This window comes from Bubalus kerabau, chromosome 2, assembly GCF_029407905.1.
Source record: "Bubalus kerabau isolate K-KA32 ecotype Philippines breed swamp buffalo chromosome 2, PCC_UOA_SB_1v2, whole genome shotgun sequence".
Classification (NCBI taxonomy): domain Eukaryota; kingdom Metazoa; phylum Chordata; class Mammalia; order Artiodactyla; family Bovidae; genus Bubalus; species Bubalus kerabau.
In genome coordinates this window covers 111,433,659-111,458,588 of record NC_073625.1, presented here as the reverse complement: position 1 = coordinate 111,458,588, position 24,930 = coordinate 111,433,659, and the positions used below count along the sequence as shown (strand labels likewise).

Below are 24,930 nucleotides of genomic sequence, written 5' to 3'. Positions count from 1 at the left end.
TCCCAGATTCATTTCCAGCCACTTCAACTTAAACCAAAAAACCAAGTACTTCTACAGCTAAAATGGCGAAAGGCCCTTATCTGATACACATTCCATTAAAAAATGCTGTAGGACAAGGAGGGAAAGGATTATCCATATTTTATGGGTGGAGAAACTGAAATTAAATCCCTTGTCCGAGGAAATAAGTCTATTTAAAAGCTGAACCCCAGGTAAGAACCTAAAGAGTTCTGATTTTCTAGACCAGCTGCCTCCGCCCTTCAAATTCGTCTTGGTTAATCCCGGGACTTGAAATTCCTGGGCCTTGCAGTCACGGAGCTGAATCACGACTACATTCCTGCGCGTTCGCTGAATCCCGCAGACCAGGGCCCCCACTGCTAAACTGGGTAGGAACCGAGAAAGCGGTGCACCGTGACGCGCGAACCCTCAAAGCGAAACAACTGTCCTCGGGCTGTTTACTGAGGCGGTCCTCGACCCCGGGGGCAGGTCAGCCGACGCCAAAGACTATAAAGCGTGGCTGTCTACACACTGCCGGATTCCTAGGGTAACTGGGTAGCGCCGAGGGGGCCGGGTCTCCGCCCCTGCCCGGCGCGCCCCGACCGCAGCGCGCGCCGCGTGCCGCGTGAGGCGGAGCCTGGCCCCCGAGCGGCGCGCGCATCCCGCCGCCTCGCGTCGCGTGACTCGGCGGGGGCGCGCGGGGTTAGCGCCCGCCCGCGCCACTTCCGACGCAGCCCGAGGTTCAGGTTCCGGGGCGCCGCGGAGCTCCCGGCCTGTGGGTTGAGCGCGGCCCTCTGCGGCGGCCGGGATGGAGGAGGTTGGAGGGGCTGTGGCCACAGCCGGGGAGGCCGAACTGAACTTGTCTCGCCTCAGTGTGTCTCTCGAGACGCTGGAGTCGGAGCTGGAGGCGCGGGGCGAGGAGCGGCGCGGGGCGCGGGAGGCGCTGCTGCGGCTGCTGCTACCGCACAACCGTCTGGTGTCGCTGCCGCGGGCACTGGGCAGCGGCTTCCCGCACCTCCAGCTGTTGGACGTGAGCGGCAACGCGTTGACCGCGCTGGGGCCGGAGCTGCTGGCGCTGCGCGGCCTGCGCACACTGCTGGCCAAGAACAACCGGCTCGGCGGGCCGGGCGCCCTCCCCAAGGGCCTGGCTCAGTCGCCGCTCTGCCGCAGCCTCCAGGTGCTTAACCTCAGCGGGAACTGCTTCCAGGAGGTGCCCACCTCGCTGCTGGAGCTGCGCGCGCTGCAGACCCTCAGCCTCGGCGGCAACCAGCTTCAGAGCATCCCGGCCGAGATCGAGAACTTGAGGAGGTGAGCGGGTGCCTTCCTGAGAGTAGGGAGGCCCGGGACGGGGTCCGGGAGCTCCAGAGTCCCCCACCTGGTCTTGGCGCCGTGGGGTCACGTACTCATCTTAGTCCAGGCTCTTTTTGAACTCTTTAACTGCGAGTACTGCCCTGCCAACTCGTGGAGTTGGAGTGAAGCTCTAATAAGGTCATGGGTGTGACAGCAGCGTTTGATTTGTTGTGTTTGTCCTGTGCAGATTTTCAAGACAGTTTTTCTGTCGTCTTTCTGGGGTCTGGGGAGTGATCGAACCGAGCACACACTCTTAACAAATGTAAATCCGCGGTTATCACTTCTTTACTCCGAAGTCTTGGGTGGTTTTCCATGCCTATAAACCAATGTTTGTGTTTAGTAGCATGACATACCAGGTACTCGGAGCTTATCCTTGCTTTTCACTACATTTCCTGCTCCATCCGTCCTCTCTGTAGCGATACCAGCCATTTGTGGTTTTGTGGTATTCCAATATTTGTGGAGTTCACTAATCTGTGCGCTTTACCTTGTAGGCACTGACTAAATATGTGTTGAATGGGTACAGTCCCTCTGTACTGCTGTTCCCTTTGTCTGGAATGTTGCTTGCACTTTGGCAAACTCCTGTTCATCCTTCAAAACTTGTTTTGAAGGCCATTTGTTTCCTTCCTTTACTGCTTCCTGGACAACAATGAGTTATTGTCTGAACTGTACTTGTTTTGTACGTCATGCACCCTGCCATTGCACTTAACCTTATTGATTATACCTCCGTGTTTACAGATCTGCCTCATTGACTGGATTATTCAGTAAATATATGTTGAATTAAATGGAAGAAGGAAGCAGAGAAGTAACAAAAGTCCCTTAAATAAAGTGAGAAATAAAGCAAGAGTAAGTGTTTTGTCCAAAGTGAAAGAAAAGTAACTACCATCTGTAAAGTATTTTTGCATCTTTTGTTGAGTTTTCTGAGATAACTAGATATTAGAGCTCAGAGTCAGAGGGACTTCAGAGTTCAGTGTAGTGAAAAAACATTGACGTGAGAATAAGAACTCTTGGTGTCCCAAGTTTAGGCAAGTCATTTAACATATCCTGACTACAGTTTCCTAATCTGCAAAGGAAGGCGTTTGGACAAGATGTCCCTTTGTTTACTCACCAGCAGATTTTTATGAGGTGCCTACCCTGTGTCAGGCACTGTCCTAGGTTCTGGGGATACAGTGATGAAAGGGATCCTGCCCTCCTAGGGCATTGTAACAGAGGAGAGGTTAAACAGCTGTTAACTGCATTATCTAATTACAATTGTTACAAGTTTTGTGAAGAAGTAGGAGTGCGTTGAAATGAAGTAACTTAGTTTGGTTTGAGCAAGTAAAGTTTGAGGTGAGCTTTTAAAGGTAGAGTTACACTGCAGATGGTGACTGCAGCCATGAAATTAAAAGACGCTTACTCCTTGGAAGGAAAGTTATGACCAACCTAGATAGCATATTGAAAAGCAGAGACATTACTTTGCCAACAAAGGTCCATCTAGTCAAGGCTATGGTTTTTCCAGTAGTCAGGTATGGATGTGAGAGTTGGACTGTGAAGAAAGCTGAGCACTAAAGAATTGATGCTTTTGAACTGTAGTGTTGGAGAAGACTCTTGAGAGTCCCTTGGACTGCAAGGAGATCCAACCAGTCCATTCTAAAGATCAGTCCTGGGTGTTCTTTGGAAGGACTGATGCTAAAGCTGAAACTCCAGTACTTTGGCCACCTCATGCGAAGAGTTGACTCATTGGAAAAGACTCTGATGCTGGGAGGGATTGGGGGCAGGAGGAAAAGGGGACGACAGAGGATGAGATGGCTGGATGACATCACCGACTTGATGGACGTGAGTTTGAGTGAACTCCAGGAGTTGGTGATGGACAGGGAGGCCTGGCGTACTGCGATTTATGGGGTCGCAAAGAGTCGGACACGACTGAGCCACTGAACTGAAATGAACCAGGAGTTCACCAGGAGAGAATGGGATGGGATCAGTCCAGGTTGTAGGAACAGTGCACATGAAAACCCAGAGGCAAGAAGGACTGAAGGCCGAAACATTGAAAGGAGGACATTGTACTAGAGCATAGTGAGAAAGTAAGCAACAGGAAAGGTGGCAAATATAAATTTGGACCAGATCCTAGGCCATGTCATAACTTGAAGGCCATGGTAAAGCTTGGATTTTATTTGAAGTACACCTGAGTTTTATAAAAGCAGGGCTGTCTTGTTGCTGTGCAGGAATAGAGTGGGGAATAAATAGAGAGCCAAGAAGAGACTTTGAGGGCTGGTTGGAAGGAGTCTCTTCTAGTAGAATGAGAGATAATGGTAGCTTATACTAGGGTAATGCTAGGAGACGTAGTAAGAAATAGAAGAGTTGGAGAGGAATTTAAATGTAAAATTGTCAGACCTTGTTCTTTCTAATTTTGATGTTATGTAGTTGCAACATTCTCATCTGAATTTTTTTAAACATACTAAGGAAAACTCAGGATAAATATTATTTCCATCACATGGGGAAAAAGATAGGCAAAAGTCCCATTTTTTTTAATACTTACAATGCAGCAGACCTTGTGGTAGGTCCTCTGAATATGCTTTTTAAGTCTCACAATTAAAATCTCATAATTAAAATCTCGCAAATATAGACACTAGTTGAATGTAGGCTGAAAGGGTCATGTAGAAATGCTATATATACTCTTAGAAGAAGAGACAGCCTAGGCAATTGGCCTGATTCACCCTGTTCTCTTTACAGATGAAGAAACTGAGACTTAGTATCAGTGATTTGTTTGAGGCCAAATAGTGACAGTGAGATTCATATGGTTCAGTCCTCGTAGACTGCTTACTACTTACTACTGAAATAATATATTAAAGTTTCAAAAAAGGAGAGGCAGAGGTTTGGTTATTCAAACCCTAACTAAAGTACCTGCCCAAGAACACCATTTTCTCTTAGAATATACATGGGCTCCCTCGACCTCATTGGTAACCTTGATGTATTTTGTGTATTGGGCTAAGTTGCTTTTAAAACCAAATGAGGTGTTTCTGGATACTTGGAATATATCTTCCCTCTTTAACAATTTAAAAAATAATGCAGAGTGTATAATCCATGTAAAGGTTCCCTTTTTCCCCACCTTCCATCCTTCCAGGAAGGAATAACAAGTAAGTAGTCCTGGCTTAATTGGTGGATTTGACCCTCCAGATTTAGCAGGTTATCTTGATGTGTGTTTCCTATACTCAGTTGATCCTAGTGATACAGTTTTTAAAAAGTGGTTTCTGAAAGATGACTTTGAAGAATAACAAATAAGTAGAAGGTGAAAATCATGTTTTTATGATTAAATTCATTCCCCTGGAGTAAATTAGGCTCAGTGTGAATCATGAGGTTGTGGATGTAGATTCTTTCCATCAAAATATGAAGTTCTTATTCAACAAGTAGGTATAACTGTTCAGCTAATATATGGACAAACTTGGTTTTGTTCTTAAGTAGGTTAATTCTTATTTTGACCATGACCTGTTTCACTATCTGCCTGATGTGGCTTTCAGTCAGTCAGTCAGTCAGTTCGGTTGCTCAGTCAGGTCTGACTCTTTGTGAACCCTGGACTGCAGCACGCCAGGCCTCCCTGTGCATCACCAACTCCCAGAGTTTACTCAAATTCATGTCAGTTGAGTTGGTGATGCCATCCAGTTGTCTCATCCTCTGTCATCCCCTTCTCCTTCTGCCTTCAATCTTTCACAGCATCAGGGTCTTTTCAAATGAGTCAGTTCTTCGCATCAGGTGGACAAAATATTGGAGCTTCAGCATCAGTCCTTCCAGTGAATATTCAGGACTGATTTCCTTTAGAATGGTTGGATCTCCATGCAGTTCAAGGGACTCTCAAGAGTCTTCTCCAACACCACAGTCAAAAGCATCAATTCTTCGGCCCTCAGCTTTCTTCACAGTCCAACTCTCACATCCATACATGACCACTGGAAAAACCATAGCCTTGACTAGACGGACCTTTGTTGGCAAAGTAATGCCTCTGCTTTTGAATATGCTATCTAGGTTGGTCATAACTTTCCTTCCAAGGAGTAAGTGTCTTTTAATTTCATGGCTGCAGTCACCGTCTGCAGTGATTTTGGAGCCCCCAAATATAAAATGTGTCACTGTTTCCCCATCTATTTCCCATGAAGTGGTGGGACCAGATGCCATGATCTTAGTTTTCTGAATGTTAAGCTTTAAGCCAGCTTTTTGACTCTCCTCTTTCACTTTCATCAAGAGTCTCTTTAGTTCTTCTTCTCTTTTGGCCATAAGGGTGGTGTTATCTGCATATCTAAGGTTATTGATATTTCTCCCAGCAATCTGGATTCCAGCTTGTGCTTCATCCAGCCCAGCGTTTCTCATGATGTACTCTGCATATAAGTTAAATAAGCAGGGTGACAGTATACAGCCTTGACATACTCCTTTTCCTATTTGGAACCAGTCCTTTGTTCCATGTCCAGTTCTCACTGTTGCTTCCTGACCTGCATACAGGTTTCTCAAGGGGCAGGTCAGGTGGTCTGATATTGCCATCTCTTTCAGAATTTTCCACAGTTTATTGTGATCCACACAATCAAAAGGCTTTGGCATAGTCAATAAGGCAGAAATAGATGTTTTTCTGGAATTCTTGCTTTTTTGATGATCCAGCAGGTGTTGGCAATTTGATCTCTGGTTCCTCTGCTTTTTCTAAAGCCAGCTTGAACATCTGGAAGTTCATGGTTCATGTATTGCTGAAGCCTGGCTTGGAGAATTTTGAGCATTACTTTACTAGTGTGTGAGATGAGTGCAGTTGTGCAGTAGTTTGAGCATTCTTTGGCATTGCCTTTCTTAGGGATTGGAATGAAAACTGACCTTTTCCAGGTGGCTTTAGAAATTAAAAATATGAGAATTGTGATAGAAATAAAAACTAAATATTAATGTCCTGGAATGTTTTGAAGCTACCATGCAATAGGTTGATATCTTACAAAAGAGATGACTCAACCAGATGATAAATAGAATGCAGTAAAATTTAAATCAAAGCTCTTTACCCCATTTAGAGTCACATACTGAGTTTTTTCTGGCTCTCAATTCTTCCTTCTGACTTCTTTCTTTCAGTGCCTTCAGTTCAGTTCACTCACTCAGTCATATCTGACTCTTTGCAACCCCATGAATCGCAGCACGCCAGGCCTCCCTGTCCATTATCAACTCCCGGAGTTCACTCAGACTCACGTCCATTGAGTCGGTGATGCCATCCAGCCGTCTGCTCCTCTGTCATCCCCTTTTCCTCCTGCCCCCAATCCCTCCCAGCATCAGAGTCTTTTCCAATGAGTCAACTCTTCACATGAGGTGGCCAAAGTACTGGAGTTTAAGCTTTAGCATCATTCCTTCCAAAGAAAACCCAGGGTCGATCTCCTTCAGAATGGCCTGGTTGGATCTCCTTGCAGTCCAAGGGACTCTCAAGAGTCTTCTCCAACACCACAGTTCAAAAGCATCAATCCTTTGGTGCTCAGCTTTCTTCACAGTCCAACTCTCACATCCATACATAACCACTGGAAAAACCATAGCCTTGACTAGATGGACCTTTGTTGGCAAAGTAATGTCTCTGCTTTTCAATATGCTATCTAGGTTGGTCATAACTTTCCTTCCAAGGAGTAAGCGTCTTTTAATTTCATGGCTGCAGTCACCATCAGCAGTGATTTCAGAGCCCCAGAAAATGAAGTCAGCAATTGTTTCCACTGTTTCCCCATCTGTTTCCCATGAAGTGATGGGACCAGATGCCATGATTTTCGTTTTCTGAATGTTGAGCTTTAAGCCAACTTTTTCACTCTCCTCTTTCACTTTCATGAAGAGGCTTTTTAGTTCCTCTTCACTTTCTGCCATAAGGGTAGTGTCATCGGCATATCTGAGGTTACTGATATTTCTCCCGGCAATCTTGATTCCAGCTTGTGCTTCTTCCAGCCCAGCATTTCTCATGATGTACTCTGCATAGAAGTTAAATAAGCAGGGTGACAATATACAGCTTTAACGTACTCCTTTTCCTATTTGGAACCAGTCTGTTGTTCCATGTCCAGTTCTAACTGTTGCTTCCTGATCTGCATATAGTCTGGGGCAAATACCAAAAAATGATTCCTCCATTTGTGTTTTTGCCTTTGAACATATAATGTACTTCAAAAGCCTGTGGTGAGTATTTGAAAATGATATAGTATGGACATGCTACCTCAGGAAAACAACTTTCTCAATCCAGAAGTGTATGATTCTTATGTTTCTGTGTTTTTCTTATTTTCTGTTTTCTGCATCTTTATGAACCAGTCTGTCTTACTTTAATTCCATCTCCCTGTTGCTGCTGCTACTGCTAAGTCGCTTCAGTCGTGCCCGACTCTGTGCGACCCCAGAGACGACAGCCCACCAGGCTCCCCTGTCCCTGGGATTCTCCAGGCAAGAACACTGGAGTGGGTTGCCATTTCCTTCTCCAATGCATGAAAGTGAAAAGTGAAAGTGAAGTCTCTCAGTCGTATCCAACTCTTAGCAACCCCGTGGACTGTGGCCTACCAGGCTCCTCCGTCCATGGGATTTTCCAGGCAAGAGTACCGGAGTGGGGTGCCATCGCCTTCTCTGCACACCCCTTCTACCTAGGATAAATCCTTGCTAAGGCCTGAAGGTCCTCTGTAATCTGGCTTTCCCAGGCTACCTTTCTGACTTCCCCAACCTCCACTAACCCCCCTCTGTCACCCTGATGTACCCACACTGGCTGTGTTGCTCTTTCACAGCACCCAAGCTTTTTTCCACCTCAGAGATTTGTACTCCCTCAGTCATTTCAATCAGATCTCCATTCAAGTGTCACCTCCTAAGGTAAACCTTTTTTGGCCACCCAGTGTACTCTACTGAGTGCAGAGTTCTGGAGAATAGCAAGGAGAGATAAGAACGCCTTCTTATAGGAACAATGTAAAGAAATAGAGGAAATCAATAGAATGGGAAAGACTAGAGATCTGTTTGAGAAAATTGGGGGAAAATCAGGGGAACTTTTCACGCAAGGATAGGCATGATAAAGGACAGAAATGGTAAGGACCTAACAGAAGCAGAAGAGATTAAGAAGATGTGGCAAAAATACACAGAAGAACAAAAAAGGTCCTAATGACCTGGATAACCATGATGGTGTGGTCACTCACCTACAGCCGGACATCCTAGAGTGTGAAGTCAAGAAGGCCTCAGGAAGCATTACTATGAACAAAGCTAGTGGAGGTGATGGTATTCCAGCTGAGCTATTTCAAATCCTAAAAGATGATGCTGATGACGCTATGAAAGTGCTGCACTCAATATGTTAGCAAATTTGGAAGGCCCAGCAATGGCCACAGGATTGGAAAAGGTTTGTTTTTATTCCAGTCCCAAAGAAGGGCAGTGCTGAAGAATGTTCCAGCTACCATACAGTTGTGCTCATTACACAAAATTATGCTTAATGTCCTTCAAGCTAGGCTTCAGCAGTATGTGAATTGAGAACTTTCACGGGTACAAGCTGTGTTTCAAAGAGGCAGAGGAACCAGAGATAAAATTGCCAACAATTGTTGGACCATGGAAAGAGCAAGGGAATTTCACAAAAGCATCCTCTTCTGCTTCATTGACTATGCTAAAGCCTGTGTGGATCACAATAAACTGTGAAAAATTCTTAAGGAGATGGGAGTACCAGACACCTAACCTTTCTCCTGAGAAACCTGTACGTGGGTCAGGAAGCAACAGTTAGAAATGGACATGGAACAACAGACTGGTTCAAAATTTGGAAGGAATGCAATAAGGCTGTATATTGTCACCCTGTTTATTTAACTAATATGCAGGGTACAAGCTGGAATCAGGATTGCCAAGAGAAATATCAACAACCTTAGATATGCAACCATTCTAATGGCAGAAAGTGAAGAGGAACTGAAGAGCCTCTTGATGAGGACGAAAGAGGAAAGTGAAAAAGCTGGCTTGAAACTCAACATTAAAGAAAAAAAAATAGAATCATTGCACCCAGTCCTATCACTTCATGGCAAATAGAAGGGAGAAAAGTGCAAGCAGTGACAGATTTTATTTTCTTGGGTTCCCAAATCACTGCAGATCGTGACTGCAATCATGAAATTAAAAAGACTCTTCTTCCTTGGATGGAAAGCTATGACAAAGCTAGAGACTATATTAAAAACAAAGACATCACTTTGCCGACAAAGGTGCATATAGTCAAAGCTATGATTTTTTCCAGTAGTCATGTACGCATGTGAGAATTGGACCATAAAGAAGGCTGAGTCCCAAAGAATTGATGCTTTTGAATTGTGACGCTGGAGAAGACTCTTGAGAGTCCCTTGGACTGCAAGGAGATCCAACCAGTCAATCCTAAACAAATTCAACCTTGATTATTCATTGGAAGGACTGATGCTGAAGCTGAAGCTCCAATACTTTGGCCACCTGATGCTAAGAGCTGACTCACTGGAAAAGACCCTAATGCTTGGAAAGATTGAGGACAGAAGGAGAAAGGGGCAACAGAGGATGAAATGGTTAGATAGCATCATCAACTCAAAGGACATGAGTTTGGACAGAGGAGCCTGGTGTGCTGCAGTCCTTGGGATTGCAGAGTTGGACACGACTTAGTGACTATAAACAATAAGAATAGCATCTGCAGTATCACTTCCATCACTGTCTGATTACCTCCATTTTTCTTCATAGCACTTAAAACTGTCTGGCATAATATGTATACATTTATTGATTTACTTCTTCTTAAGGTCAAGAACTTGGTCTTATTTACACTGTATACCCAGAACAGGACCTGGCACATGGTCAGTGCCTAGTTCATATTTGTTGATTCTATTATATAGTAATGTGATTCCATTTTAAAGAGGAAACTGAGAGATAATGAGATTAAGTAATGGGCACAAATTCTTATACTGGTAAAAGGAGGAGCTACAATTAAATGATATCAGTTCAGTTCAGTCATTCAGTCGTGTCCGACTCTTTGCGACTCCATGAATCGCAGCATGCCAGGCCTCCCTGTCCATCACCAACTCCCGGAGTTCACTCAGACTCACGTTCATCGAGTCAGTGATGCCATCCAGCCATCTCATCCTCTGTTGTCCCCTTCTCCTCCTGCCCCCAATCCCTCCCAGCATCAAAGTCTTTTCCAATGAGTCAACTCTTCACATGAGGTGGCCAAAGTACTGGAGTTTCAGCTTTAGCATCATTCGTTCCAAAGAAATCCCAGGGCTGATCTCCTTCAGAATGGCCTCGTTGGATCGTCTTGCAGTCCAAGGGACTCTCAAGAGTCTTCTCCAACACCACACACAGTTCAAAAGCATCAATTCTTCAGCACTCAGCCTTCTTCACAGTCCAACTCTCACATCCATTAAATGATATAAATACTAACAAAAATAAAACTGGTGGACAGTATTGATAATCAGAGGAAGTAGATTTTAAGGCAAAATGGATTAGAAGGAAGAATGAGAAATGCTTCATGTGAGTTAAGGAATGATGCAACAAGAAGTTATAATAGTCATGAACCTGAACGGATCTTTAGTACAGCTTCCATATTTTGAGGAGAAAGAGAGCAAAAATTGACAAAACTCTGAAGGGAAGTTTCTTAGGTGGCTCAGTGATAAAGAATCTGCCTGCAGTGCAGAGGAGACTCAAGTTCGATCCCTGGGTCGGGAGGAGCCCCTGGAGGAGGATATGGCAAGCCACTCCAGTATTCTTGCCTGGAGAATCCTATGGGTAGAGGAGCCTGGCAGGCTACAGTCCATAGGATCACAGAGAGTCAGACATGACTGAAGGAACTTAGCATGCATGTAAGATGCTCACACTAAAGGGAAGTAGAAAGACCATGGTTCTAATAGAAAATTAACCATCGGAGTAAGAAGGTGAAATCATGAGAGACTATAAAAAATTTGAATTGCACAATTAACAAGCTCAATCCTAATAGCTCCACATTCTTTTTACACATATAAAATGTGAACAAATGCTCTAGGCCACAGAAGCACAAGGTTATGCAGAACATATGTTTAACAACAACAAAACTCCCAACAAATTAATAAGAGAAAGCCGTATAACCCATGAGAAAAACAGGTAAAGGATAGGAACAGGCTGTTTTCTAAAGATATACAAATGGCTCCAAACACAAAAAGATGCTAAACTTCACTAATAATGAGAGAAGATTACAAGTACAGAAGGGTATCATTTTTCACACCGGCTAAGTAATAAAAAATATATATTAAATAGGAAAAAAAGAGGGATAAAGCAGGTGATGATAGTAAGTATTGGCAGGGCTGTAGGGTAATGAGTGCTCTTAAATACTAATTTAGATTGTAATTCACTATAACTCTGCAGGGTAATTTGGTTTTTTCTTTTAACATTATAGCTTATACCCTAAAATCTGCCACTACTCAGGTCCTTCCCCTGGAATTCTGATTTAGTGGATCTGAATGGGGTCTGGCTTTTAAAGCTTTAAAAGTATCCAAGTTAATTCTTAACCTGGAAATTTGGGTAACAGTTGAGTAGACTTATTTTTCCCTGCATTTAAAGTTGTCTTAAAAGAATGATAGTGTCTACTGAGTTAGCAGATATAGCAGGAAGACAAAATAGTAATGGAAAAGCTCTGTATGTATACATTTTAGGTATATAGTAAGAACTGATTCTGCTACCTCTGCTCCCCCTGCTCCAGAAAGTTTTGGAGAGAGTCTGTCTACCAGTCATCACCACAAGGAGTAGCAGTACATTTTGGTGCAATATATGCTGTGTCTAAAATATTGTTAGCATTATTAGATGATTAACTGGAACTTTAATTTCATAACAGTGGTTCAGTTTTACATAATTTGTTTAGTTAGCCTCTGAAGTTTACAGTTGCTATAATAAGAGCAAAGAAGAAATATAAACTTAAGTGTGTTTTTCCATTCTTGAGTGGAATGATAATGTATCGAATCCAAACCCACCAGCATAGAATACAGGGCTCCTGTAATATGGCCTTTCTCCAGCTGTACTCTGGGTTCCTCAACATGAATTCTTTCATGTGTCAAAAGGTGTACTCGTTATCCCGTAAAAACCCTCTTTCCAACCTGAAGTTCCCCTTTCCTGCTATCCTAAATGGGCTAAATTCATAATCCAGCTGAAGTCACAACACTTTTGGGAGCCTTTCTAATCAAAACTAATGTCCTTTTATTATTTCTCTACTTGTTAAACCTTTTATTGTTTTTCTACTTATATCATTTATGGATTGGTCTGCTCATTTTGGTATTTTAATCACGTTATGTTTATTTGATGCCTTATTTTGCATTTAATTATAATACTATCTCACATTGGTGTGTCTTGTCTGTTTACCTATAATAGGAGCTCCCTGAAGATTGCATTCTTCCTTCAAAGACTGTATAGACAAATCCTGAATAAAACATTTGCTGAATGGATAAATGCTACGTGTTCATTTTAATAAAGACAATGAGGTACTTGTCCAACTTTTTTTTTTCATTTATTTTTTGCAGTTTAGAGTGTTTATATCTGGGAGGAAACTTCATCAAAGAAATACCACCAGAATTAGGAAATCTGCCTTCTCTAAATTACTTGGTATTATGTGACAACAAAATCCAGAGTGTGCCTCCTCAGCTTTCACAGTGAGTATTTTCGGGAGTTATGTGTACACACACATCTGTGCTTAGGAATTACTGTCCAGCATTCACCCACATGGTTTGTATGTGGAAAAGAATTAAGTGTTATCAAAGTAAATGATACAGAAAGCTCTGAGGTATGCTGTGAATTGGGTTGCTTATTTTTAATTTTACTTTTGAATGCTCTGACATATTCCTCAAAATTACTCAGCCTCTTTTCTCTTTTTAAAATTTATTATTTTTAAAAATTTTATTGAAGTATAGTTGATTTACAGTGTTGTGTTAAGTTCTGCTGTACAGCAGAGTGATTCAGTTATACGTATGTATGTATTCTTTTTCATATTCTGTTATGGTATATCAAAGGATATTGAATGTAGTTCCTTGTGCTATACAGTAGGACATTATTGTTTATCTTGTATGTAACAGTTTGTATCTTCTAAGCCTAAACTCCCAATCCTTCTTTCCCCTACTCCACTTCCCCTTGGCAGTCAGAAGTGTGGTTTCTAGTCTGTGAGTCTGTTTCTGACTCATAGATATGTTCATTTGTGTTACATTTTAGATTCCACATGTAAGTGATATCATATGGTATTTGTCCTTCTCTTCCTGACTTCCTTCACTTAGTATGATAATCTAGGTCCATCCATGTAACTGCAGAAGGCATTATGCCATTCTTTTTATGGCTGAGTAGTATTCCAGTGTGTGTGTGTGTGTGTGTGTGTGTGTACATCTTCTTTATCCATTCACCTGTGGATGGACATTTAGATTGTTTCCACATATTGGTTGTTGTAAATAGTGCTTCTGTGAAAATAGCAGTACGTGTATCTTTTTGAATTATAGTTTTGTCTGAATATATGTTTAGGAGTGGGATTGCTGGATCATATTACAGGTCTGTTTTTAATGTTTTGAGGAACTTCCGTGCTGTTTTCCATAGTTGTTGAGCCTCTCTTCTGTAATCAAAAATAGGGTATTACTTTGGCGTAGGTTCCCCAAGGTTTTATGGAATTTTGTTGACTCATATTTGCTATGTAGCATTCACACCCAGCGAGATAATGTGAAGGAGCTTGATTCCTGTTGCATTTGAAATCTTTGCTTTTTTAGGTATCTGAATGATAAAGCATGCCAAAAAAAAAAAAAAGCCTTCACATCTAGTATTTATATCAGCTAACACAGAATACTTTCTAAGTATTTGGAGCTTTTTAAGATTCCATGACATACACAAATTTGGGTTCTAATTTAGTTTCAGCATCTTTTAATTTTAGTTGAATTGATACTAACCTTAATGGCTCATTCTTATGGGGACATTGAGTTCTTCACTTAACTTTCTGAGTAGTGACCTCACTTATGGCTGTTGATTTTTGTACTGCCTTCATTCTAGGTTGCATTCACTTCGTTCCCTTAGTCTTCACAATAACTTGCTGACATACCTGCCTCGAGAGATCCTCAACCTTATTCATTTGGAAGAACTGAGTTTGCGAGGGAACCCACTGGTTGTTCGTTTTGTTAGAGATTTAACCTATGATCCTCCAACTCTCCTGGAGTTAGCTGCACGGACCATTAAAATTCGAAATATTTCCTACACTCCCTATGATCTTCCTGGGAATCTTCTTAGATACTTGAGTTTAGCCAGCAATTGTCCAAACCCAAAGTGTGGAGGTAAGTTAATTGTGTCCTGTTACCCATTCATTTAGTTACTTTTAAATTAATGATCTAAATGTTGTTATAATTAGCTGTCTTCTTTCAGAAAAAGGTAGTTTGTCTCTGTTTGCTTTATCTTTTCACCCTTTTACCAGATAGTGAGACATTTCACCCTCTCTGTGTTCCTTCCTTCCTCCCTCCCTCTCTTCTTTCTTTTCTTATTTCTTCTTTTCATGGTACTTTCAAATTCATACACAAGGCAAAAAAGTCTTACCCTGTCATGGAACTATCATAGGATAAGCTAAATTGGTAATAAGAGGGGACACACAAAACATAAATAGTTCTAAATGCTTTAGAAGAGTCTCTAAAATGTTTAGCTACCTTTCATATTTATTTGAAGGACATTTTTTTAGACTCAGCATTCTGAGTATCAGGTACCTTTGTAAAGTATAATTCAAAATGTATGAGAATAGGATGAACATGTCCCAATTTCAGAATTTATCTTGGAATTCCATATTCTTTTAAATTCATGATTCAAAATTTCTTGAGTTTAGAGCATTTGGAGAGAATTGAATAATGTAATGTAACTCAGAGTAAAGTAGGAATCCAAAATACTATTGGAAATCATAGAAGGGAGAGAGTACCTTTATTAGATAAAAGATGAGACAGTTCTTGAAACATGAGTTGAATTTCGATATGGTTTGATTGAGGATAGAAAACTTTTCAGCTGGAGAGAGTAAAATTGGGAACAAAAGCAAAAAAATGTCGGATGAGTAACAATTTGACTGAAATGTACAGTTAAAGGAGTAACGAGAGAAGAGTAAAAGGTACATTGAGGCCAGGTTATGAAGGGCCTGAAGCGCCAGGGTGTGTGGAGTGGAATCTGTAGATGATAGCAGGTCAGTTTATTTTGTCTCCCTCATAAAAGACTTGTTTTTTTAAAAAATCCAACTTAATAGGGGTACAGGAAGCTTTTTATTATTGTAGGATAAATGTGGGTGCCAGGAAAATGCTGCATAAATATGATCAGAGCTGAGGTTTCCCCCAGCTCTCAAGGTCCTATTATGCCTTGAAAACTTACAAGGTTAAAAAGAAAGAAGGTGACTTAAGTTTCTCAAAGAATATTAAAGGTCAAAAGGATACTAATAGTTTAAAAAAAGAGAAATGACACTGCTTTGGGCCATTTCTGGGCACTTATTCTTAGAAGTAGAGATTGCTGTTCCAAGTTAGAAGTGCTTTTGGTTTTCTCTGGTTCTCCTTTCCAAGTTGACTTTAACAGTGGCAAGAGACAACACTCACACCAGGCCCTCAGGCTTAATAGTCTGTATTTAATCTCTGATTTTATCCTTCCCTGGTGGCTCAGATAGTAAAGCGTATGCCTGCAATGCAGGAGACCCGGGTTCAATCCCTGGGTCAGGAAGATCCCCTGGCGAAGGAAATGGCATCCTACTCCAGTACTCTTGCCTGGAAAATCCCGTGGACTGAGGAGCCTGGTAGACTACGGTCCCTGGGGTTGCAAAGAGTCGGACATGACTGAGCAACTTCACTTTCTTTCTTTTCTAGAAATTGACCTCTACAAGAATTCTCCTATCTCTCTTAAATATCTTCTTAATGAGTTCTTTAGTATACTGCTATGTTATTTATCTTAGGAACAAAAATACTTTTTACATTATTAGCTTAAAGTTTAAGATAATTGAAATGAACCGTTGACATTTCCCCCCTCAGATTTGCAAAGAGTCGGGCCCGACTGAGTGACTTCACTTTCGCTTTCATAAACAAAAGTAATTTTTCATTTTGTGAGATAATTTGTCTTTGTATAGTCTGGAGATCTTATAAATGACAAGATAGTATTATACTGTTTTATAATGGGCTCCCTGGTGGTTCAGTGATTAAGAATCCTCCTGCCAGTGCTGGAGATGCAAGAGATGCAGGGTCAGTCCCTTGGTGGAAAAGAACCTCTAGAGAAGGAAATAGCAACCCACTCCAGTGTTCTTGCCTGGGAAATCCCATGGACAGAGGAACCTGGCAGGCTACAGTCTATGGGGTCGCAGAGTCAAATGCAACTTAGTGACTAAACAACAGTAACTCTATAATGCTTAATTTTATAAAGGCTTTATTACTTCTATCTGTTTTAGAAGCTAGCACATTATGGGGACTTATTGTTAATATTGGTTAATCAGTTTACAGAATTGGTCCACTTTCCTATGTTGTTCAAAGTAACATACTATGAATTTCCCTTTTTAAACTATCAGTTATACTGACTTACTACAGGATCACAAAATCAGAAAGTCAATGGAGAAATAACAGAAGAAAAATAAATAGGAGAAAAGTTATCCTTTGCTTGGACCATATCTTTTTATTTTGGTCCCATATGTTATATACACAGAGTAGTCGGTGTCAGAGGAATCTTAGGTAGAGTGTAAAGGTTGAGATTCTTCTCCAGAGAGGCGGTGGGACCCGGGGTTCTAGGTGTTCAGTTATACTGCAGCTGTTGTGACAGCCTTCATAGTTAGAGACGTGCAGGAGGAGGAGCGGCTGGAAGCCCACGGCACAGCAGCCTTGCTTTCCTGTCATCACTAGCTGTATTTTTACTTAGCTGAAGGGCCACAAATCAGGAGCACTAAATTAGGCATCAGAAAAGCTAATTACTAGTTTCAGTCTGTGTCACAGTATATAATAGCATGAAAGTCAGGTGAGATCGGTAGTGAAACAACTTTGAAGCTGTATAGTTAGACCCTGTGGAGATATGATGGCATTTGGTTAACTTTTAATTTTTCCTTCTCATTATATAAGGATAGGGGTACCAAAAATCATCTCCTTTATGCAAATTTTGGGTATAATAATTAATTCTTTAAGATCGTTATCAAAGGAGTTTTGTGTGTGTGTGTTTCTTTTTTTTTTTCCTTTTTTAAGTTCCTTGACTGTAGGGTAGTACCACGGAGTGGCTTGGGGGATGGAGAAAGGGCACTTTAGGTATCCTATAATCTCCATCAGCCACTGTCCACCAAGTCACCAGAGACAACAAGCTGAGTCAACAGTGTCCTTTTAATGCCAGCTCCCTTTAAAGTAAATCTCCTGACCTTTTCTTTGCAGTCAGATGGATATCTCTAAGACCTTCCAGTATTTCTATTAACAACTATGGAAGCAGCCACTACCTCTGCTTAAGATTCTCGAAAAAGAAGACTGTAAGATATTTTTTCAGAGTGATGAATATAGGATTACAAAAGAAACCGTGGCTCTTTGCTTTGCTTTGTAATGATTACTTTGTACTTATTCTTCCTTCTCTCCAGGAGTCTACTTTGATTGCTGCGTTAGACAAATTAAATTTGTGGACTTCTGTGGGAAATACCGCCTCCCTCTGATGCACTACCTGTGTTCGCCAGAATGCTCTTCCCCTTGCAGTTCTGCCTCTCACAGCTCCACATCCCAGAGCGAATCCGACTCAGAAGATGAAGCTAGTGTGGCTGCACACAGAATGCAGAAAGTTCTTCTTGGTTGAAAAGGGTGCAGGGTGGTTGAAACACTAAAAGACTGAGCAGAGGTGGTTAGAAAAGAGGATGGACTTTGAGGTTCACTAGAAACTGTATCTTAAATGTCCATGACATAGTTGGAGATTTTGTGTTTCTCGCCATTCAGCAGGAAGAAGCCCAGTTCCGTGTTTGGATTCTTGGAATATAATTCGCTCTGAATGGCAGTTTCAAATTTAGCTGATTGTTTGCAGTTTGCAGGCTTTGCATGAATCATACAGCAGAATGGAACATTCTGCAGAGCAGTACTATAATAAACCACCAGTGCTTTGGCTTGTGACAGTTGACATGAAGGTAGAAATTATCGCAGCTGTAATTTTTACCAGTGTTGTCCTGAGTTTAGGTTGAACCTATACCATAACAGGATTAACCCTCCTTTCTTGTATTGCCCATATGTCTAGATTACAGTTTTTCAGATAAGTGCACAGATGGTTACATAGGACCTAAACCTTTCTCAGCTACTGATTGCAAAGGAAGGGATATAACTCTTATGTGGGGTTGTAAAACTCTTCAGTTCTGCTCCTTTGTTCTATGCGATTGTTGTTATCCTTGTATAATCCAGCAGTGACTGTAATAGTGCCTTAATCATAACAAGAACTTAGAAATTTATTCAAGAAATGATACCAGAGCAGCCTATAACCTGACATACTATGCAGAATGGTTTAAAATATGCTTTAACAAAGCTAGGTAAACAAATGTATATCTGACATCTGAGCTCATAGCCACCTTAACTTCATTTTTGTCTAAACAAATCACTTTTATACTTAATGGGGAGCCAACCAGCTTGAACTTAAGAAAGAATAATAGGTTTTGATGGAAAAATCTATCCGATTTCTTTCAACAGAAAAGAGTTGTTAGATAGGAAACTTCTTTATATCTTCCATTAAAGGAACAGGAGAATGATTTTAAAGGTTTTAGGAGTCCACTGTGGCTCCTTTGCCTGTGTGTGAAAGGGCTTTCTTGGTGGCTCAGATAGTAAACAGTCTGCTTGCAATGCAGAAGATCCTGGGTTTGATCCCCAGATCGGGAAGATTCCCCTGGAGAAGGAAATGGCAACCTACTCCAGTATTCTTGCCTAGAGAATTCCATGGACAGAGGAGCCTGGTCGGCTACAGTCCATGGGGTCACAAAGAGTTGGATATGACTTTGCCTGTGTGTACTGAACTGTAACTTCCTCCAATTTTAAAGAAAAACTAGAGAAACATGACAACAAGTGAAACAAAACTGGGCACAGCAGTCATTGTTTTTACACAGTAGAACAGTTTTTAAAACAAGTTTAACCATGGAGTACTTTTTGAAAATAATACATTGATAAAATATTTTAAATATATTAATACAGCCTTAAAATATAGCAGAGAAATGGTTTCACATATTGCCAGTAGAAATGACCAAATTTTTATTAACCTAGTATGCAGTAAATGGAGAAGGCAATGGCACCCCACTCCAGTACTCTTGCCTGGAAAATCCCATGGATTGGAGGAGCCTGGTAGGCTGCAGTCCATGGGGTCGCTAAGAGTCGGACATGACTGAGCGACTTTCACTTTTCACTTTCACGCATTGGAGAAGGAAATGGCAACCCACTCCAGTGTTCTTGCCTGGAGAATCCCAGGGACGGAGGAGCCTGGTGGGCTGTCATCTCTGGGGTCGCACAGAGTCGGACATGACTGAAGCGACTTAGCAGCAGTATACAGTAAAAACTAATAGTACAACTATAAGTTGACATTGTAATATAAAATACACAGCACACACTAGCAATCATTAGATAACTTACTTGTAATAACATAATAGTTTGTTGGAGAATATTACCTGTAGAGTAAGACACAGTCCTGAAACACATTGGAACATCAGATGATCTCCCTTCTGACTTCTGGCATTCATGACTGGGCACACCTTTTCTTAAAAGCAGGTTGTTGTATAATAATGATATGTACATATGTTAGGTTTTTGTCATATATATATATATATTTTTTTTAATTTTAGAAGAGAATATACCATAGGATAGTTTGTTTGTTATATGTTAATTCATGAAACATCATGAAAGTTTCATGACTGCAGTTGTGAAACGCTGCTATGGAGTGAATCCCTTCACTCTGTTGTAATAAGATTCCTTTTTCCTTTTGATCCAGAAATTATCTATGTTTATAGAGTAATGTAGTATATTTCCACTGCCTAGCAAAGTAGTACATAGGTGATTATGTCATAAAATGGAAGTAATAAAAAGTCTTTGTTTACTTTTCCATTTGAGCCACACAACTGGGCTTCCCAGGTGGTGCTAGAGGTAAAGAACCCGCCTCCCAGTGCAGGAGACAAAAGAGACGCATGTTCCATCCCTGGAGGAGAGCATGGTAACCCACTTCAGTATTCTTGCCTGAGAATCCCATGGACAGAGGAGCCTGGTGGGCTATGGTCCACAGGGTCGCAAAAGGTCTGATAGGGCTGAAGCGACTTAACATGCACGTAAATGACATACTGTTAATACAAAACTGAAAGATAAAGATGACTTAGTGCCCAAGTGGCAAGGCCAAAGTGTTCTGTAAGTGATTTAGGTAAGATTCATAAAATATTTTCATAGAAAGTAAATAACGTATTCATAGTAAAAGACTAAAATTGATAGGAACAAAATTTTTCTGGCTGAAATGCTTTAGGTTTACTTCCTAATTCATTACCAGTTTGATTTAAGTAACAGCTTGGATAATTTTCTAATGTAGATATGGTACTTAACCTTGCCAGCTTCCAGGAAAGAAGATATTCTGATTGATTTTTTACAGACTTAACTCAGTCCAACCAGAAACAGTGTCTAGTCTTTGTTGCACAATATAGATGTATATATTGTATATAGCAAAATGTCTTACAGCAAAATGTTATATTAGTATGTATATTTGAAAATCTCTGATTAGTATACAGCTGTCTTTGGTTACTTTTACTGAAATCTACATTTTAGCTGTCAGTTTTATCTCCTTTTTTTAATCTTGACTTAATCTTTTATAAGAGCTGCTAATGATTTCTAAGCTTTTCCCTGTTTCTTTTCTCTGTCTTCCTTGTTTTGGTAACTGATGGCTATAAAAATTAACCAGGAGTGAAATACAGTTCCAGAGTCATATAGCTAACTGCATATTTAAATTGATAGTGTCTCTAGGTGCTGAGTCACTTGTTTTTGTGTAAGTTTTTGATATTGCTCCACTTGGGCAATTTTAATGACCAAAACTTAACGTGGATAAAGCTACTTAACCAAAGCATTCACAGCGGGGGAAGGAAGAGGGTAGGATGAACATTAATGTGTTTAGAATGGAATTCTTCATTGCAGGTTTGGAATTGAAATGAACATTCTCAGTCATCTTTATTCCTAGAATCCAGTTCTCTCAAGTGTCACCAAACTGAGCTGGTGAAATAGTCCTAGGATTTTAGGAAATAGGAAGATTAAGTAATAGAATGTTTTGCTTCCATGGTGCCAGGGATTGGCTGACCAAAGGACAAGCCAGTCAGGGTTCTCAGCATTCCCTGTATTTGTGTAGTAGAGGTAGATCTGAGGGTTACTGTTCGTATTTTACTTCTAAATGCTTGCTGATTTAGGAAGAGTCTCTTACTCTAAAATTCTTGATATTTGGAACTTTAAGTTAACAAATTTAAAAGTAAAGACTTGCATTATAAACTGTACCTCAAATTTGAGAAATTTTTGTGTTAAATGCAGAGTTGAAAGCAGTCCGCGCTAGTGCGGGGAAACACTGCAGACCAAGTCTACCATACATTGTAAATGCCAGTTTCAAACAGAAAACAAGAAGGCTGATTGCTGGAGTGTTAAGTGAAAGAAATCTTTAAAAACAACAAAGGACAGAGAAAGAGAAGTCACTTAGGGAGATCCTTGAGCCAAGAAAGTTCTTTAAAATAAGATTAAATTTTGAAATTAAGTGGCCCACTAACTACCATCTGGAAGACTTTATCACAAAATTTCTTCAGCTTCTGCTAGTAGGAGATTGTCTACATTCCCCCATAATGCAGGGCCAGCAAATAATAGGATTTTCTTACAGCTGACCTTGGTCTTTCCAAAGGGAGAAAGTAATGCCTCATTAACCTGGAATTTGTGGTAACTTGGTTAATGTTTACCTTTTCACTATATAAAAGAGAAAAGATACTAGGCAAATAATTAGTGCAAGTAAAGTTTGATCTTACAAAGCATCTTAGTGGTAGCTATTTATATAAAAAGTTGTTCTAAATAAGACCCTTTGTAGGTAGAACTTGTTATCATAGTGTATATATGTAGTATATAAAATTAGTAAAGCTGCATTTATTTAGAAATACCTAATCTTTACCTGAATGAGAAGAAATGGTCTTCTAATCCAAAGTAGAGATTTTATTATGTCAGTATAAATATTTCTCCCCATTTAGTCCAAAATATTTTTGAAGTTGTGTTGAGTATTTAACAACAGTAAAGACTGCTGAGTAGGTTTTAGGCAACATGACCTGGGATCCATAGTTCTTATTTCCACTGTTTAGAAAGGTACTTGACCTTCACTTTTCTGTATTAAGCACTATAGTCTGTGTAACATTAATCTGATGAATTTAATAGCATCCAATTTTGTATTTTATTATAGTCATGGTCTTTTTAAAGGTAGCAGTGCCTTCAGTTGTGCTTAGAAAGTGTGTGCCTTAAATCTCCCTTTCTAGAGCCAAAGTTTGGGGAACTGTGTCGTTAAGTTGTATGTGACAGTCTTGTGACCGCTTGCTTTTGAGTGAAAGGAGAATGACTGTGATCCTGAAGGGCTTCTTCCCCTAAAACCAGGCCTAATGCCTATGAGTTTAGGGCTTCTGGAGATGGAATCCTAATCAGGCATACTATCACAGAAGGATTAGGGTCCCTGAAATAAAATCAGTGAAAAAGTATATTCTCTTTTCATATTACTTTATAAAGAAAATACATCTGCTGCCAGTTCCTAGCCAGTGCATATTAATAACATCATATAAAGATATTAATAGCATCATATAAAGATATTATTAGTGTATTTTTTGCTTTCTTTGTTATACCAGGTTAAAGGGGGAGTATGTTTTAATATTATATGTAGATATCTGTGTTCTTTTTCTGTCTCTTGGTTCATATTTGCTAAGAATTGATGTAGAAAATAACAGTTGACTAACAACAAACATGACACATTATCAAACATTCACAGGGTAATATTGATTTGGGTGCTACTAGACTTTTAACTAGAACTTGTTTATCAGTCTCAGTTTATTGTAAGAGACAGTATTCAATCTACTTAATATTAAATTTGTTAGTATAATGAAGGTTATATACCATTATACAGAAAGCCATGGTTGGAGAGACTATCTGCATTTACCAGAAGTTACTTTCTTCCTTTGGCTGTGAATAAACTGGGTAAAATTGTTGTATTTTCAATTCCAGTTACAGGAAGAAGCCGGGGATAAGATTGACATCACTATTGCTGGTTCAACAGAAACATTACTAAATTGATTAGTTCTGTCTGCAACTAGTGTTTGAAGAGAATTCTTTCACTAACTTAAATGATTGGCATTGATATGTTATTGAAAAGGAGTATTAACCTCAACAATCACTTTACAACAGTCATGGAAAGACTTTTGTGTCTGTAATTGGTATCTGTTGCATTTCTGAGCCCACTTTGTATTCCTGAGAAACAAAAATATAATGGGAGGAATATTTTATGTAACCAGTATTTTAACTTTTTATAAAGTTTGAGATTTTAAAGTATCAACAAAGGATATTGAAAATAAATGTACTTTTACTTTAAATTACATCTTATCATCTGAGTTCTTAATTTTCTATATTTGAAATCTTGTGAATTAATATATCTATAGGTATACAGATGTTTAAAACAGTAGTAACAGTGTAACTAAGCAATGTGACTCAGTAATTACATTTTATTTTCAAAACAAGTTACAGTTTATTGTATCAGATTTATATATTACCTGTAATGGTAAATGCTTTAATCAGAATATTTAAGCTAATTCAATTCTATACCTCCTTTCCCCTCACCCAGGACACACAAAAGAATGTGACCTAACATTAACCCTCTGTGTGAATTTTGCCTTATCAAACATTGTGCCTTATTTTGTTAAAAGTGTTTTGTTGGAATCTAACTCTGTATTCTGGAAAAGTAAAAGTCTTTTAATTGACAAGCATTTACTTAAAAATCTTATACTGTTGGTTTTTGCCTGATTACTTGCTGTGCCGTTTCTCATCTATTCATTGAATTTTTTCAATCTATGAATAATACATTAAGCGTATATAAGCATTTATATTCTCTGTGCCAGATGCAAAGGATGAAAGATGAACTAGACCAGATCCTTTCCTCCTCCTTCCACAGTCTTAACAGACTTACACATGCATACTCTAAAATGAAATTGGTGAGGTCGTTTTGCTAGTGGAAAGTCAGTTATTTCTTGCATTTAGTCCAGAACCAAGCAATCTTAATGCAAAGTAGTATAGTATTAACAGAGCACATTGATATTACAGTACTTATTCAGTGCCGTTATTTTGGTTGACTGTAGAACAACTGACATATTTCTGGATTCTGGGATTTGGAAGAGTATCATGATTGGTTGTGAGTTATGGTAAACAAACTAGGTAGGAAAGACACACACTTCGTAAAACAGCCATTGTTTAGAATTTGCTGAAATGGAAAAGGCTTAGAGCACTTTACCTGGTTGGTATATAAGAAGACTTAGTCTTCTAAGATAAAGATGGGCTTAGAAATTTGAGGGCACAAGAGAAAAAATGTCAGTTGTAACTGATCTTTCCTGAGGGTAAAACTCCCTAACCTGCCCAGTTGAGGATACTCTCCTTACAGCAAGTGTTAAAAGAAAAATGTCTTAATGGCTCATCTAATTCTGTTGTACCACAGAGA

General features: G+C 40.0%; 1 protein-coding gene across 1 annotated transcript; it reads left to right on the top strand.

The window, feature by feature from the left end:
* The first annotated feature begins 560 nt into the window (after positions 1–560).
* LRRC58 (leucine rich repeat containing 58) lies at positions 561–24,229 on the top strand. The gene is made up of 5 exons (XM_055568307.1): positions 561–1,302; positions 12,771–12,899; positions 14,269–14,546; positions 17,819–18,069; positions 23,451–24,229. Exons 1-4 carry the CDS (start codon positions 803–805, stop codon positions 18,025–18,027), a joined length of 1,116 nt encoding a protein of 371 aa, XP_055424282.1. The 5' UTR covers positions 561–802; the 3' UTR covers positions 18,028–18,069; positions 23,451–24,229.
* Positions 24,230–24,930: the final 701 nt, after the last annotated feature.

What these genes read in the sequence shown, in the direction of transcription:
- LRRC58 (XM_055568307.1), top strand. Translation starts at nt 803, where the DNA reads ATGGAGGAGGTTGGAGGGGCTGTGGCCACAGCCGGGGAGGCCGAACTG. An exon ending in GTGCCTCCTCAGCTTTCACA is followed by an intron (nt 12,900 to 14,268) that starts GTGAGTATTTTC and finishes CCTTCATTCTAG; the next exon opens with GTTGCATTCACTTCGTTCCC. An exon ending in TCCAAACCCAAAGTGTGGAG is followed by an intron (nt 14,547 to 17,818) that starts GTAAGTTAATTG and finishes CCTTCTCTCCAG; the next exon opens with GAGTCTACTTTGATTGCTGC.